Here is an 18,538-nt window from a genome sequence, read left to right as displayed (position 1 = left end):
TATTTTCCAAGAGCACAAAAATAATGAAGGTAAATGCCATAATAGAGAGGAAAAAATGTTGATTTATAAGAAATTCGGATTTTTGAATTTTTGATAATTTTAGATAATTTTAGATTTTTCACCAAAGCGTCGAGATTATTAAATAAGTAAAGTATTTTCCAAGAGCACAAAAAAAATGAAGCTAAATGCCATAATAGAGAGGCAAAAATGTTAAATTATAAGAAATTCGGATTTTTGAATTTTTGATAATTTTCGATAATTTTAGATTTTTTACCAAAGAGTCGAGACAATTTAATAAGTAAAGTATTTTCCAAGAGCACAAAAATAATAAAGCTAAATCCCATAAAAGAGAGGAAAAAATGTTGAATTATAAGAAATTCGGATTTTTGAATTTTTGATAATTTTCGATAATTTTAGATTTTTTACCAAAGCGTCGAGACTATTAAATAAATAAAGTATTTTCCAAGAGCACAAAAAAAATTAAGCTAAATGCCATAATAGAGAGGAAAAAATGTTGATTTATAAGAAATTCGGATTTTTGAATTTTTGATAATTTTAGATAATTTTAGATTTTTCACCAAAGCGTCGAGATTATTAAATAAGTAAAGTATTTTCGAAGAGCAGAAAAATAATGAAGCTAAATCCCATAAAAGAGAGGAAAAAATGTTAAATTATAAGAAATTCGGATTTTTGAATTTTTGATAATTTTCGATAATTTTAGATTTTTTACCAAAGAGTCGAGACAGTTTAATAAGTAAAGTATTTTCCAAAAGCACAAAAATAATGAAGCTTAATCCTATAAAAGAGAGGAAAAAATGTTGAATTATAAGAAATTCGGATTTTTGAATTTTTGATAATTTTCGATAATTTTAGATTTTTTACCAAAGCGTCGAGACTATTAAATAAGTAAAGTATTTTCCAAAAGCACAAAAATAATGAAGCTAAATCCCATAAAAGAGAGGAAAAAATGTTAAATTATAAGAAATTCGGATTTTTGAATTTTTGATAATTTTCGATAATTTTAGATTTTTTACCAAAGAGTCGAGACAATTTAATAAGTAAAGTATTTTCCAAAAGCACAAAAATAATGAAGCTTAATCCCATAAAAGAGAGGAAAAAATGTTAAATTATAAGAAATTCGAATTTTTGAATTTTTGATAATTTTCGATAATTTTAGATTTTTTACCAAAGCGTCGAGACTATTAAATAAGTAAAGTATTTTCCAAGAGCACAAAAATAATGAAGCTAAATGCCATAATAGAGAGGAAAAAATGTTGAATTATAAGAAATTCGGATTTTTGAATTTTTGATAATTTTCGATAATTTTAGATTTTTTACCAAAGCGTCGAGACTATTAAATAAGTAAAGTATTTTCCAAGAGCACAAAAAAAATTAAGCTAAATGCCATAATAGAGAGGAAAAAATGTTGATTTATAAGAAATTCGGATTTTTGAATTTTTGATAATTTTCGATAATTTTAGATTTTTTACCAAAGAGTCGAGACAATTTAATAAGTAAAGTATTTTCCAAAAGCACAAAAATAATGAAGCTTAATCCCATAAAAGAGAGGAAAAAATGTTGAATTATAAGAAATTCGGATTTTTGAATTTTTGATAATTTTCGATAATTTTAGATTTTTTACCAAAGCGTCGAGACTAATAAATAAGTAAAGTATTTTCCAAAAGCACAAAAATAATAAAGCTAAATCCCATAAAAGAGAGGAAAAAATGTTAAATTATAAGAAATTCGGACTTTTGAATTTTTGATAATTTTCGATAATTTTAGATTTTTTACCAAAGAGTCGAGACAATTTAATAAGTAAAGTATTTTCCAAAAGCACAAAAATAATGAAGCTTAATCCCATAAAAGAGAGGAAAAAATGTTGAATTATAAGAAATTCGGATTTTTGAATTTTTGATAATTTTCTATAATTTTAGATTTTTTACCAAAGCGTCGAGACTATTAAATAAGTAAAGTATTTTCCAAAAGCACAAAAATAATAAAGCTAAATGCCATAATAGAGAGGAAAAAATGTTAAATTATAAGAAATTCGGATTTTTGAATTTTTGATAATTTTAGATAATTTTAGATTTTTCACCAAAGCGTCGAGATTATTAAATAAGTAAAGTATTTTCCAAAAGCACAAAAATAATGAAGCTAAATCCCATAAAAGAGAGGAAAAAATGTTGAATTATAAGAAATTCGGATTTTTGAATTTTTGATAATTTTCGATAATTTTAGATTTTTTACCAAAGCGTCGAGACTATTAAATAAGTAAAGTATTTTCCAAGAGCACAAAAAAAATTAAGCTAAATGCCATAATAGAGAGGAAAAAATGTTGAATTATAAGAAATTCGGATTTTTGAATTTTTGATAATTTTCGATAATTTTAGATTTTTCACCAAAGCGTCGAGATTATTAAATAAGTAAAGTATTTTCGAAGAGCAGAAAAATAATAAAGCTAAATCCCATAAAAGAGAGGAAAAAATGTTAAATTATAAGAAATTCGGATTTTTGAATTTTTGATAATTTTAGATAATTTTAGATTTTTCACCAAAGCGTCGAGATTATTAAATAAGTAAAGTATTTTCCAAAAGCACAAAAATAATGAAGCTAAATCCCATAAAAGAGAGGAAAAAATGTTGAATTATAAGAAATTCGGATTTTTGAATTTTTGATAATTTTCGATAATTTTAGATTTTTTACCAAAGCGTCGAGACTATTAAATAAGTAAAGTATTTTCCAAGAGCACAAAAAAAATTAAGCTAAATGCCATAATAGAGAGGAAAAAATGTTGAATTATAAGAAATTCGGATTTTTGAATTTTTGATAATTTTCGATAATTTTAGATTTTTTACCAAAGCGTCGAGACTATTAAATAAGTAAAGTATTTTCCAAGAGCACAAAAAAAATTAAGCTAAATGCCATAATAGAGAGGAAAAAATGTTGATTTATAAGAAATTCGGATTTTTGAATTTTTGATAATTTTCGATAATTTTAGATTTTTTACCAAAGAGTCGAGACAATTTAATAAGTAAAGTATTTTCCAAAAGCACAAAAAAAATTAGGCTAAATGCCATAATAGAGAGGAAAAAATGTTGATTTATAAGAAATTCGGATTTTTGAATTTTTGATAATTTTCGATAATTTTAGATTTTTTACCAAAGAGTCGAGACAATTTAATAAGTAAAGTATTTTCCAAAAGCACAAAAATAATGAAGCTTAATCCCATAAAAGAGAGGAAAAAATGTTGAATTATAAGAAATTCGGATTTTTGAATTTTTGATAATTTTCGATAATTTTAGATTTTTTACCAAAGCGTCGAGACTAATAAATAAGTAAAGTATTTTCCAAAAGCACAAAAATAATAAAGCTAAATCCCATAAAAGAGAGGAAAAAATGTTAAATTATAAGAAATTCGGATTTTTGAATTTTTGATAATTTTCGATAATTTTAGATTTTTTACCAAAGAGTCGAGACAATTTAATAAGTAAAGTATTTTCCAAAAGCACAAAAATAATGAAGCTTAATCCCATAAAAGAGAGGAAAAAATGTTGAATTATAAGAAATTCGGATTTTTGAATTTTTGATAATTTTCGATAATTTTAGATTTTTTACCAAAGCGTCGAGACTATTAAATAAGTAAAGTATTTTCCAAGAGCACAAAAATAATGAAGCTAAATGCCATAATAGAGAGGAAAAAATGTTGATTTATAAGAAATTCGGATTTTTGAATTTTTGATAATTTTCGATAATTTTAGATTTTTTACCAAAGAGTCGAGACTATTAAATAAGTAAAGTATTTTCCAAGAGCACAAAAATAATGAAGCTAAATGCCATAATAGAGAGGAAAAAATGTTGATTTATAAGAAATTCGGATTTTTGAATTTTTGATAATTTTAGATAATTTTAGATTTTTCACCAAAGCGTCGAGATTATTAAATAAGTAAAGTATTTTCCAAGAGCAGAAAAATAATGAAGCTAAATCCCATAAAAGAGAGGAAAAAATGTTAAATTATAAGAAATTCGGATTTTTGAATTTTTGATAATTTTCGATAATTTTAGATTTTTCACCAAAGCGTCGAGATTATTAAATAAGTAAAGTATTTTCCAAGAGCAGAAAAATAATGAAGCTAAATCCCATAAAAGAGAGGAAAAAATGTTAAATTATAAGAAATTCGGATTTTTGAATTTTTGATAATTTTAGATAATTTTAGATTTTTCACCAAAGCGTCGAGATTATTAAATAAGTAAAGTATTTTCCAAAAGCACAAAAATAATGAAGCTTAATCCCATAAAAGAGAGGTAAAAATGTTGAATTATAAGAAATTCGGATTTTTGAATTTTTGATAATTTTCGATAATTTTAGATTTTTTACCAAAGAGTCGAGACTATTAAATAAGTAAAGTATTTTCCAAGAGCACAAAAAAAATGAAGCTAAATGCCATAAAAGAGAGGAAAAAATGTTGAATTATAAGAAATTCGGATTTTTGAATTTTTGATAATTTTCGATAATTTTAGATTATTTACCAAAGCGTCCAGACTATTAAATAAGTAAAGTATTTTCCAAGAGCACAAAAATAATGAAGCTAAATGCCATAATAGAGAGGAAAAAATGTTGATTTATAAGAAATTCGGATTTTTGAATTTTTGATAATTTTAGATAATTTTAGATTTTTCACCAAAGCGTCGAGATTATTAAATAAGTAAAGTATTTTCCAAAAGCACAAAAATAATGAAGCTTAATCCCATAAAAGAGAGGAAAAAATGTTGAATTATAAGAAATTCGGATTTTTGAATTTTTGATAATTTTCGATAATTTTAGATTTTTTACCAAAGCGTCGAGACTATTAAATAAGTAAAGTATTTTCCAAGAGCACAAAAATAATGAAGCTAAATGCCATAATAGAGAGGAAAAAATGTTGATTTATAAGAAATTCGGATTTTTGAATTTTTGATAATTTTAGATAATTTTAGATTTTTCACCAAAGCGTCGAGATTATTAAATAAGTAAAGTATTTTCCAAGAGCACAAAAAAAATGAAGCTAAATGCCATAATAGAGAGGCAAAAATGTTGAATTATAAGAAATTCGGATTTTTGAATTTTTGATAATTTTCGATAATTTTAGATTTTTTACCAAAGCGTCGAGACTATTAAATAAGTAAAGTATTTTCCAAGAGCACAAAAATAATGAAGCTAAATGCCATAATAGAGAGGAAAAAATGTTGATTTATAAGAAATTCGGATTTTTGAATTTTTGATAATTTTAGATAATTTTAGATTTTTCACCAATGCGTCGAGATTATTAAATAAGTAAAGTATTTTCCAAGAGCACAAAAATAATGAAGCTAAATCCCATAAAAGAGAGGAAAAAATGTTGAATTATAAGAAATTCGGATTTTTGAATTTTTGATAATTTTTGATAATTTTAGATTTTTTACCAAAGCGTCGAGACTATTAAATAAGTAAAGTATTTTCCAAGAGCACAAAAAAAATTAAGCTAAATGCCATAATAGAGAGGAAAAAATGTTGATTTATAAGAAATTCGGATTTTTGAATTTTTGATAACTTTAGATAATTTTAGATTTTTCACCAAAGCGTCGAGATTAATAAATAAGTAAAGTATTTTCGAAGAGCAGAAAAATAATGAAGCTAAATCCCATAAAAGAGAGGAAAAAATGTTAAATTATAAGAAATTCGGATTTTTGAATTCTTGATAATTTTAGATAATTTTAGATTTTTCACCAAAGCGTCGAGATTATTAAATAAGTAAAGTATTTTCCAAAAGCACAAAAATAATGAAGCTTAATCCCATAAAAGAGAGGAAAAAATGTTGAATTATAAGAAATTCGGATTTTTGAATTTTTGATAATTTTCGATAATTTTAGATTTTTTACCAAAGAGTCGAGACAATTTAATAAGTAAAGTATTTTCCAAAAGCACAAAAATAATGAAGCTTAATCACATAAAAGAGAGGAAAAAATGTTGAATTATAAGAAATTCGGATTTTTGAATTTTTGATAATTTTCGATAATTTTAGATTTTTTACCAAAGCGTCGAGACTATTAAATAAGTAAAGTATTTTCCAAAAGCACAAAAATAATGAAGCTAAATCCCATAAAAGAGAGGAAAAAATGTTAAATTATAAGAAATTCGGATTTTTGAATTTTTGATAATTTTCGATAATTTTAGATTTTTTACCAAAGAGTCGAGACAATTTAATAAGTAAAGTATTTTCCAAAAGCACAAAAATAATGAAGCTTAATCCCATAAAAGAGAGGAAAAAATGTTGAATTATAAGAAATTCGGATTTTTGAATTTTTGATAATTTTCGATAATTTTAGATTTTTTACCAAAGCGTCGAGACTATTAAATAAGTAAAGTATTTTCCAAGAGCACAAAAATAATGAAGCTAAATGCCATAATAGAGAGGAAAAAATGTTGATTTATAAGAAATTCGGATTTTTGAATTTTTGATAATTTTAGATAATTTTAGATTTTTCACCAAAGCGTCGAGATTATTAAATAAGTAAAGTATTTTCCAAGAGCACAAAAATAATGAAGCTAAATGCCATAATAGAGAGGAAAAAATGTTGATTTATAAGAAATTCGGATTTTTGAATTTTTGATAATTTTAGATAATTTTAGATTTTTCACCAAAGCGTCGAGATTAATAAATAAGTAAAGTATTTTCCAAGAGCGGAAAAATAATGAAGCTAAATCCCATAAAAGAGAGGAAAAAATGTTAAATTATAAGAAATTCGGATTTTTGAATTTTTGATAATTTTCGATAATTTTAGATTTTTTACCAAAGAGTCGAGACAATTTAATAAGTAAAGTATTTTCCAAAAGCACAAAAATAATGAAGCTAAATGCCATAATAGAGAGGAAAAAATGTTGATTTAGAAGAAATTCGGATTTTTGAATTTTTGATAATTTTCGATAATTTTAGATTTTTTACCAAAGCGCCGAGACTATTAAATAAGTAAAGTATTTTCCAAGAGCACAAAAATAATGAAGCTAAATGCCATAATAGAGAGGAAAAAATGTTGATTTATAAGAAATTCGGATTTTTGAATTTTTGATAATTTTAGATAATTTTAGATTTTTTACCAAAGCGTCGAGATTATTAAATAAGTAAAGTATTTTCCAAGAGCACAAAAATAATGAAGCTAAATGCCATAATAGAGAGGAAAAAATGTTGATTTATAAGAAATTCGGATTTTTGAATTTTTGATAATTTTAGATAATTTTAGATTTTTCACCAAAGCGTCGAGATTATTAAATAAGTAAAGTATTTTCCAAGAGCACAAAAATAATGAAGCTAAATGCCATAATAGAGAGGAAAAAATGTTGATTTATAAGAAATTCGGATTTTTGAATTTTTGATAATTTTAGATAATTTTAGATTTTTCACCAAAGCGTCGAGATTAATAAATAAGTAAAGTATTTTCCAAGAGCAGAAAAATAATGAAGCTAAATCCCATAAAAGAGAGGAAAAAATGTTAAATTATAAGAAATTCGGATTTTTGAATTTTTGATAATTTTCGATAATTTTAGATTTTTTACCAAAGAGTCGAGACAATTTAATAAGTAAAGTATTTTCCAAAAGCACAAAAATAATGAAGCTAAATGCCATAATAGAGAGGAAAAAATGTTGATTTAGAAGAAATTCGGATTTTTGAATTTTTGATAATTTTCGATAATTTTAGATTTTTTACCAAAGCGCCGAGACTATTAAATAAGTAAAGTATTTTCCAAGAGCACAAAAATAATGAAGCTAAATGCCATAATAGAGAGGAAAAAATGTTGATTTATAAGAAATTCGGATTTTTGAATTTTTGATAATTTTAGATAATTTTAGATTTTTTACCAAAGAGTCGAGACAATTTAATAAGTAAAGTATTTTCCAAAAGCACAAAAATAATGAAGCTAAATGCCATAATAGAGAGGAAAAAATGTTGATTTATAAGAAATTCGGATTTTTGAATTTTTGATAATTTTCGATAATTTTAGATTTTTTACCAAAGCGTCGAGACTATTAAATAAGTAAAGTATTTTCCAAGAGCACAAAAATAATGAAGCTAAATGCCATAATAGAGAGGAAAAAATGTTGATTTATAAGAAATTCGGATTTTTGAATTTTTGATAATTTTCGATAATTTTAGATTTTTTACCAAAGAGTCGAGACAATTTAATAAGTAAAGTATTTTCCAAAAGCACAAAAATAATGAAGCTTAATCCCATAAAAGAGAGGAAAAAATGTTGAATTATAAGAAATTCGGATTTTTGAATTTTTGATAATTTTCGATAATTTTAGATTTTTTACCAAAGCGTCGAGATTATTAAATAAGTAAAGTATTTTCCAAAAGCACAAAAATAATGAAGCTTAATCCCATAAAAGAGAGGTAAAAATGTTGAATTATAAGAAATTCGGATTTTTGAATTTTTGATAATTTTCGATAATTTTAGATTTTTTACCAAAGAGTCGAGACTATTAAATAAGTAAAGTATTTTCCAAGAGCACAAAAAAAATGAAGCTAAATGCCATAAAAGAGAGGAAAAAATGTTGAATTATAAGAAATTCGGATTTTTGAATTTTTGATAATTTTCGATAATTTTAGATTTTTTACCAAAGCGTCCAGACTATTAAATAAGTAAAGTATTTTCCAAGAGCACAAAAATAATGAAGCTAAATGCCATAATAGAGAGGAAAAAATGTTGATTTATAAGAAATTCGGATTTTTGAATTTTTGATAATTTTAGATAATTTTAGATTTTTCACCAAAGCGTCGAGATTATTAAATAAGTAAAGTATTTTCCAAAAGCACAAAAATAATGAAGCTTAATCCCATAAAAGAGAGGAAAAAATGTTGAATTATAAGAAATTCGGATTTTTGAATTTTTGATAATTTTCGATAATTTTAGATTTTTTACCAAAGCGTCGAGACTATTAAATAAGTAAAGTATTTTCCAAGAGCACAAAAATAATGAAGCTAAATGCCATAATAGAGAGGAAAAAATGTTGATTTATAAGAAATTCGGATTTTTGAATTTTTGATAATTTTAGATAATTTTAGATTTTTCACCAAAGCGTCGAGATTATTAAATAAGTAAAGTATTTTCCAAGAGCACAAAAAAAAATGAAGCTAAATGCCATAATAGAGAGGCAAAAATGTTGAATTATAAGAAATTCGGATTTTTGAATTTTTGATAATTTTCGATAATTTTAGATTTTTTACCAAAGCGTCGAGACTATTAAATAAGTAAAGTATTTTCCAAGAGCACAAAAATAATGAAGCTAAATGCCATAATAGAGAGGAAAAAATGTTGATTTATAAGAAATTCGGATTTTTGAATTTTTGATAATTTTAGATAATTTTAGATTTTTCACCAATGCGTCGAGATTATTAAATAAGTAAAGTATTTTCCAAGAGCACAAAAATAATGAAGCTAAATCCCATAAAAGAGAGGAAAAAATGTTGAATTATAAGAAATTCGGATTTTTGAATTTTTGATAATTTTTGATAATTTTAGATTTTTTACCAAAGCGTCGAGACTATTAAATAAGTAAAGTATTTTCCAAGAGCACAAAAAAAATTAAGCTAAATGCCATAATAGAGAGGAAAAAATGTTGATTTATAAGAAATTCGGATTTTTGAATTTTTGATAACTTTAGATGATTTTAGATTTTTCACCAAAGCGTCGAGATTAATAAATAAGTAAAGTATTTTCGAAGAGCAGAAAAATAATGAAGCTAAATCCCATAAAAGAGAGGAAAAAATGTTAAATTATAAGAAATTCGGATTTTTGAATTTTTGATAATTTTAGATAATTTTAGATTTTTCACCAAAGCGTCGAGATTATTAAATAAGTAAAGTATTTTCCAAAAGCACAAAAATAATGAAGCTTAATCCCATAAAAGAGAGGAAAAAATGTTGAATTATAAGAAATTCGGATTTTTGAATTTTTGATAATTTTCGATAATTTTAGATTTTTTACCAAAGAGTCGAGACAATTTAATAAGTAAAGTATTTTCCAAAAGCACAAAAATAATGAAGCTTAATCACATAAAAGAGAGGAAAAAATGTTGAATTATAAGAAATTCGGATTTTTGAATTTTTGATAATTTTCGATAATTTTAGATTTTTTACCAAAGCGTCGAGATTAATAAATAAGTAAAGTATTTTCCAAGAGCAGAAAAATAATGAAGCTAAATCCCATAAAAGAGAGGAAAAAATGTTAAATTATAAGAAATTCGGATTTTTGAATTTTTGATAATTTTCGATAATTTTAGATTTTTTACCAAAGAGTCGAGACAATTTAATAAGTAAAGTATTTTCCAAAAGCACAAAAATAATGAAGCTAAATGCCATAATAGAGAGGAAAAAATGTTGATTTAGAAGAAATTCGGATTTTTGAATTTTTGATAATTTTCGATAATTTTAGATTTTTTACCAAAGCGCCGAGACTATTAAATAAGTAAAGTATTTTCCAAGAGCACAAAAATAATGAAGCTAAATGCCATAATAGAGAGGAAAAAATGTTGATTTATAAGAAATTCGGATTTTTGAATTTTTGATAATTTTAGATAATTTTAGATTTTTTACCAAAGAGTCGAGACAATTTAATAAGTAAAGTATTTTCCAAAAGCACAAAAATAATGAAGCTAAATGCCATAATAGAGAGGAAAAAATGTTGATTTATAAGAAATTCGGATTTTTGAATTTTTGATAATTTTCGATAATTTTAGATTTTTTACCAAAGCGTCGAGACTATTAAATAAGTAAAGTATTTTCCAAGAGCACAAAAATAATGAAGCTAAATGCCATAATAGAGAGGAAAAAATGTTGATTTATAAGAAATTCGGATTTTTGAATTTTTGATAATTTTCGATAATTTTAGATTTTTCACCAAAGCGTCGAGACTATTAAATAAGTAAAGTATTTTCCAAGAGCACAAAAATAATGAAGCTAAATGCCATAATAGAGAGGAAAAAATGTTGATTTATAAGAAATTCGGATTTTTGAATTTTTGATAATTTTAGATAATTTTAGATTTTTTACCAAAGCGTCGAGATTATTAAATAAGTAAAGTATTTTCCAAGAGCACAAAAATAATGAAGCTAAATGCCATAATAGAGAGGAAAAAATGTTGATTTATAAGAAATTCGGATTTTTGAATTTTTGATAATTTTAGATAATTTTAGATTTTTCACCAAAGCGTCGAGATTATTAAATAAGTAAAGTATTTTCCAAGAGCACAAAAATAATGAAGCTAAATGCCATAATAGAGAGGAAAAAATGTTGATTTATAAGAAATTCGGATTTTTGAATTTTTGATAATTTTAGATAATTTTAGATTTTTCACCAAAGCGTCGAGATTAATAAATAAGTAAAGTATTTTCCAAGAGCAGAAAAATAATGAAGCTAAATCCCATAAAAGAGAGGAAAAAATGTTAAATTATAAGAAATTCGGATTTTTGAATTTTTGATAATTTTCGATAATTTTAGATTTTTTACCAAAGAGTCGAGACAATTTAATAAGTAAAGTATTTTCCAAAAGCACAAAAATAATGAAGCTAAATGCCATAATAGAGAGGAAAAAATGTTGATTTAGAAGAAATTCGGATTTTTGAATTTTTGATAATTTTCGATAATTTTAGATTTTTTACCAAAGCGCCGAGACTATTAAATAAGTAAAGTATTTTCCAAGAGCACAAAAATAATGAAGCTAAATGCCATAATAGAGAGGAAAAAATGTTGATTTATAAGAAATTCGGATTTTTGAATTTTTGATAATTTTAGATAATTTTAGATTTTTTACCAAAGAGTCGAGACAATTTAATAAGTAAAGTATTTTCCAAAAGCACAAAAATAATGAAGCTAAATGCCATAATAGAGAGGAAAAAATGTTGATTTATAAGAAATTCGGATTTTTGAATTTTTGATAATTTTCGATAATTTTAGATTTTTTACCAAAGCGTCGAGACTATTAAATAAGTAAAGTATTTTCCAAGAGCACAAAAATAATGAAGCTAAATGCCATAATAGAGAGGAAAAAATGTTGATTTATAAGAAATTCGGATTTTTGAATTTTTGATAATTTTCGATAATTTTAGATTTTTACCAAAGAGTCGAGACAATTTAATAAGTAAAGTATTTTCCAAAAGCACAAAAATAATGAAGCTTAATCACATAAAAGAGAGGAAAAAATGTTGAATTATAAGAAATTCGGATTTTTGAATTTTTGATAATTTTCGATAATTTTAGATTTTTTACCAAAGCGTCGAGATTAATAAATAAGTAAAGTATTTTCCAAGAGCAGAAAAATAATGAAGCTAAATCCCATAAAAGAGAGGAAAAAATGTTAAATTATAAGAAATTCGGATTTTTGAATTTTTGATAATTTTCGATAATTTTAGATTTTTTACCAAAGAGTCGAGACAATTTAATAAGTAAAGTATTTTCCAAAAGCACAAAAATAATGAAGCTAAATGCCATAATAGAGAGGAAAAAATGTTGATTTAGAAGAAATTCGGATTTTTGAATTTTTGATAATTTTCGATAATTTTAGATTTTTTACCAAAGCGCCGAGACTATTAAATAAGTAAAGTATTTTCCAAGAGCACAAAAATAATGAAGCTAAATGCCATAATAGAGAGGAAAAAATGTTGATTTATAAGAAATTCGGATTTTTGAATTTTTGATAATTTTCGATAATTTTAGATTTTTTACCAAAGAGTCGAGACAATTTAATAAGTAAAGTATTTTTCGAAAGCACAAAAATAATGAAGCTTAATCCCATAAAAGAGAGGAAAAAATGTTGAATTATAAGAAATTCGGATTTTTGAATTTTTGATAATTTTCGATAATTTTAGATTTTTTACCAAAGAGTCGAGACAATTTAATAAGTAAAGTATTTTCCAAAAGCACATAACTAATGAAGCTTAATCCCATAAAAGAGAGGAAAAAATGTTGAATTATAAGAAATTCGGATTTTTGAATTTTTGATAATTTTCGATAATTTTAGATTTTTTACCAAAGCGTCGAGACTATTAAATAAGTAAAGTATTTTCCAAGAGCACAAAAATAATAAAGCTAAATCCCATAAAAGAGAGGAAAAAATGTTGATTTATAAGAAATTCGGATTTTTGAATTTTTGATAATTTTAGATAATTTTAGATTTTTCACCAAAGCGTCGAGATTATTAAATAAGTAAAGTATTTTCCAAGAGCACAAAAATAATGAAGCTAAATCCTATAAAAGAGAGGGAAAAATGTTGATTTATAAGAAATTCGGATTTTTGAATTTTTGATTATTTTATAAATTTTTTACCAAAGGGTGGAGACTATTAACAGGATATCTAACGGTCAGGAAAGTCAGGGAATGTATGAGAATATGTCAGTTACCATATTTTAGTCCACAGAAAGCAAGAATAAAATTAGTAAATAGTTAGTGAAAGGTCATGGAAAAGTCAGGGAATTATTTTCTCAATTCTTGTTAGACACCCTGAATTTGTTAAATTCATTAAATTATTAAATTTGTTAAATTATTAAATTCATTAAATTATTAAATTATTAAATTATAAAATTAATTAAATTATTAAATTCATTAAATTTGTTAAATTATTAAATTCATTAATTCATTAAATTTAGATTTACTAATCATTGAAAATTTGGAGTGAATGTGCTTTCAGGGATTTGAGCTCCGGTGTCGGCTGCGTCCCGGGACGTATAAGGGGCCTAAAGGCCCACATAGGCGCTTTCACATGCTAAAATTCTGCAGGTGATTTCGCCTTATCCCTAGAGTAGGTTTTTGCACCGGGGCAGTATGTGAGAGAACCGTGGAGTGCTTGAATGTGTGTATTAACGATTAAAAATTAGGAACGAAGCGAATTGTTATAAATATTCAAGCAGAAAAATAGATAATTAAATCTTTTTTCTGCGGTATGAAGGAATGAATGAAAAACATTTTTTTATGATATTCTTATTTTTTATACTATTTCTCTGTCGTGTCACTATGTTTAATTTTTCCCTAGATTTGAATCAACGAAGCATTTTCATTGAATCAAATTTTAATACAAATTTTCTACGTGAATTATTTTCACTTGATTTTATCATTTGCATATTATTTTTGTCATGTCACATAACTTTGTGATATTTTTTTTCTCCATAAATATTTTTTTATACAATTAACAATTAAAGGAAAAAATTGATTTAAATAAATTTGCTATTTGATAGTAAATAGTTCACGGTTGTAAATATTTTACTAGCAAATAGTTTACGATAGTAAATAGTTTACTACAAATAAATATTTATATACTTCAAAAATAATTACAATTTGAATCAATTAATGTGGTATTTGTTTCAAATACTGCAACTTTTGATTCAAATGAAAAATTAAATTGAACTGAATTTTTTTTTACACTGACAATTTTTTTTTAATTTTCAATACGTTGAGAAAAATTTATTGATTATTATTAAGAAAGTTGGTGGTTTTAATTAAAATAAATATGGAACACTAATTCTATCAAAATTATTTTGATAGAAAGAAAATTTTAAATTTAAAAAAAAATAATCTAATAAACTTGAACTTGTGAGGATTTTAAAAGTCAAACACGCTCCACTGGTTTTTCACTCGAAGAAGCGCAATATTTCTTATTCTGCTTTCCATTTCTCTGTGATTTCTCTCTTTAATTGCATTTATAAATATATACATCTGACTACTTCATACCTTCAATTTAATAACTTCTTGGGAGATAAATAATTTGTGAATTTCATTATTGATGCGCTTGTAATAAATATCTTTTCAATTCAATCATTCATTTTTTTTCAATTTCAAATCATAAATCTTTTATTCAAATGAATTTTAAATTAAATGTAGAACAAAATTGCAAATCTAAATAAATTATAAACGAAGAAAAAATTTTCAAATCTGAAAAGAAAAGAAATTCAATTCTGAAATTAAATGAAGAAAAAAAAATGTCAAATTTGAAACGAAATGAAAATTGAAACGAATTTTAATAAGATAGAAATAAAAAATAAAAATAGGATTAAAAATTAAATATAAAAATTATTAAAGATTATTGATTATTGATCAAATTGGATATAATTTATTTTTTATGGTAATTATGCAGAAGAAGGAATAATTTAATTATGGTTTTTTATTTTTTAATACAATTTTTAATTAATATTTCTATTTTTTAATAAAAAATTGTTATTTATTATTTTTTGGTAAAATCTTATAATTATAATTATTAGCCAATGAAAATTATAATTTATCCAATTTAATCGAATGATTTATTTATTATTTATAAATTATAAACTAAAATACACCTTTTCAATAATGAAAATTATTGAAAATTGTGCCCCCGGTGATTTTTGCCCTAAGTCCCATTATTTTTAATTCTTCATTTTCTATAATAAATTTGATGAATCTGAAATTTTATAGAAAATAAGAGTTTTCCTCCTCCTACGATATAGATTGTTTTTTTTTAACCGGAAAGAAATTTTCTGCTTTATTGTTATTTAGAGCAGCGAGTCGGGTTTGCGCTTTTAATTGCAAATTGATTTTAGTCTCAGAAAAGAAGTGAAGTTGGGCGGAGTTTCATTGTTACTGGACATGCCTGGCTAGTTACTCTTTAAAGTATATAAAGCTAGAAATTGATGTTTCTTGGTTCAGTGTACATCTTTTAATTGTCAGGAATCTGCAAAATAACTCTCATCAATTTTATAAAAGTACAAAAAAAAAAAAAAAAATATTTACAAATTCGCAATGAGCGGCAAGATCTTGGTAAGGTGCTTATGGAAATCAACTACACAAGTGTGCGCTGAAATTTAATCCAAGAAAAAAGTGTATAAAAAAAATCTTCAAAAAATTTTCTTTATTTTTATAATTCTTTTATAATTATTGGTAAATTTAAGAAAAAAAAAGTGTGTGGCAAAAATATGAAAATAGTCGGTAATTAAAAAATAAATTACAGTAAATTTTTATTTTTATTCTGAAAAAATTTGTTTAATTGTAAAAAGAATTTTTTATTAAGTGAAATTAGATATAAATAATGATTTTTAAGGATGAATTTTAAATATTACTTTTTTTTGTAGTTGCAGTTTTGTTTGGCATTGTTGGTGTTGGCAATTATCTTGCAAGAAGAAGTTCAAGCGTATGTAATTTTATTATTTACTTGAGATATTAGTTTATTAATTAGTTAATAATTTTTGCAAAAAATATATTTGCAACAAAAAGTATTTAGGAATTTTTTTTTGAAATATGTTATGAGCTCAAAAAAAAATTTTTTAATGCAATAAAAGAAAAATGTTTCGAACATTGAAATTAATTCGTAAATTAAAATTATTTTGTTCAAAAAAAGTTTATTTCCAATAATAATTTTGTGATAATGAAAAAGATTTGAAACATAATTTTATTTATTTGAATTTAATGTGAATTCATTTAATTCATTAATTTTTAAATTAAGTAAATAATTTGAAAATTAAATTTACGATCTGTAATTAAAATAATAATAATTTATAGTTTATAATTAAATTAAAATAATTTAATTTATAATTAATTAAAATAATAATTTATATTTTATAATTAATTAAAATAATAACTTATAAATTAAAATAGAATAATTTATAATTAAAATAAATTTACCTTTAATTGATATTGATAATAAATAATTAAATAGTAATTACTTTTTTTCAGGAAGAAGGTGATAATACATGTACCCTATCGTGTAAAAAATGTGAAGCATACGCATACAATTTTCAAAATTGTTCCACATAAGGAGGAAAAAAAAAGTCACAGTCACAGCTATATAGGAGATAATTATTGATAGAAATTTTTATAAAATAATGAAAAAGTTGGAAAATTAGTGAAAGAATTAATTTCTCACAATTCGTTTATTAAAACGAATCCAAAGATAGTGTGAGCACCTTCGTACAAATCTCTCTCATTTATTATTTTAGATTTGTGTATCACTGCTGTGTTAATATTTATATTATGTATAGAAAAATTATTTACTATCTAATAATGTATATAAAATTTAGATATTCGTAAAAATAAATAAATTTAGACTCCTATTAGAAAAATATATTTCAAAAACTCATTGTTTATATGAATTAAATAAATCAGTTTTTCTCCTTTTGTATGAATTCTTATTTTTTGGGTAATTTCTAGCAATTATTATTTATTATTTACCTATTATTTATTGTTTATTATTATTATTTTTATTTTTTTTTATTATTATTATTGATATCATAATTATTACTAAAATTTTTATTTATTATTTAAAACTATTTTCCATTGCTCATTAGAAAAGTTTTTTTGTGAATATTTTTATACGAGACGTTTTTATTAGACCAACAGAATTTTTTTGTTATAATCAAATTTATTTAAATACAAGTTTTTGAAAACAATGTAAATTTTGTTGAATAAATAAACAAAATTGTTAATTACAGAAATAAAAATTAAATATTTTATCAAAGGCAAATATTTTTTTATTACTTAATAATAAACATTAAAACCAATTTTACATTGAATAACAAAATGTTTATTTAATCTTTTTTCAAAATAATAATAATAAATAATTATAATAATTTATAATAATAAATAATAATTAGGTTACATTAGTAAGTTATGTTAACTACTCTTGCAAAATGCAAAAAAAAATAATAATAAAATAATAATAATAATAATAATCCATTCATTTATTTCAATATAAATGGAACTTGCAAATAATAATAATAATTAGGTATTATTAATATTATTGTTATTATTATGTAAAAAGGTGATTTTAATTATTATTATTCTTGACAATTATTGTAATAAGTAATTAACTATTTTATAATTTATATTTTTGTTAATTAAAATTATGTGTAATAATTAATAAATTAGAAAATTTAATATCTGTGAAGAAATGTGTTTTAATTTCAAATTTTCAAATACGAAAAAAGATACGTAAATTTTTTTAAAAATTATTTTCCCTTTTCTTCCGCTAAGAACTAGAATGAGGTATATTATTTTTTTAATTTGTTAATTTACTATAACGTGATTTAAATAATCTTTTGTTATATTATTGAAATGACAAATTTTCGTGAGAAGACAAAAAAAAACAACGATGGAGTATGAAAAACAAATATACAAAAGATACTAAAAAATCATTTGTTAGTGAGAAAAAAAATTTTTTTTGGATTGTGTGACGTGGTGAGAAAATTTTTCTCCAAGAAAAAGAAAATTAAAATTTCCAAGCCCCTGGGAAACAAAAAATTGGACATGCAGAATAATTTGAGAAAGTGAATACTTTCTCTGTGGTGTAGAAAAATTTTGTTTGTTATATTATGTATTATATGAAAGAAGAAAACAAATAGAGGATTTTGTTTTTTTTATGGGACAGTTAATATTGGAAATATTGCATAAAATGTAATAATGAAGATAAGTATTGAAAAATTGTCTATGAAAATAGAGATGTTACATTATAATGAGAATATTTTATTTTTACGAATTTTTGCTACTATCCATTTAAATTTTATAGAGG

The 18,538-nt window shown here is 23.3% G+C and overlaps 1 protein-coding gene across 1 annotated transcript; it reads left to right on the top strand.

The window, feature by feature from the left end:
- The first annotated feature begins 15,600 nt into the window (after nucleotides 1-15,600).
- LOC122506905 lies at nucleotides 15,601-17,017 on the top strand. The gene is made up of 3 exons (XM_043619323.1): nucleotides 15,601-15,795; nucleotides 16,107-16,165; nucleotides 16,708-17,017. The coding sequence occupies exons 1-3, from the start codon at nucleotides 15,778-15,780 to the stop codon at nucleotides 16,835-16,837; spliced, it is 207 nt and encodes a 68-aa protein (XP_043475258.1). The 5' UTR covers nucleotides 15,601-15,777; the 3' UTR covers nucleotides 16,838-17,017.
- Nucleotides 17,018-18,538: the final 1,521 nt, after the last annotated feature.

This window comes from Leptopilina heterotoma, unplaced genomic scaffold (assembly GCF_015476425.1).
Source record: "Leptopilina heterotoma isolate Lh14 unplaced genomic scaffold, ASM1547642v1 Lhet_114, whole genome shotgun sequence".
Classification (NCBI taxonomy): domain Eukaryota; kingdom Metazoa; phylum Arthropoda; class Insecta; order Hymenoptera; family Figitidae; genus Leptopilina; species Leptopilina heterotoma.
This window is presented reverse-complemented; position numbering and strand designations above follow the sequence as displayed.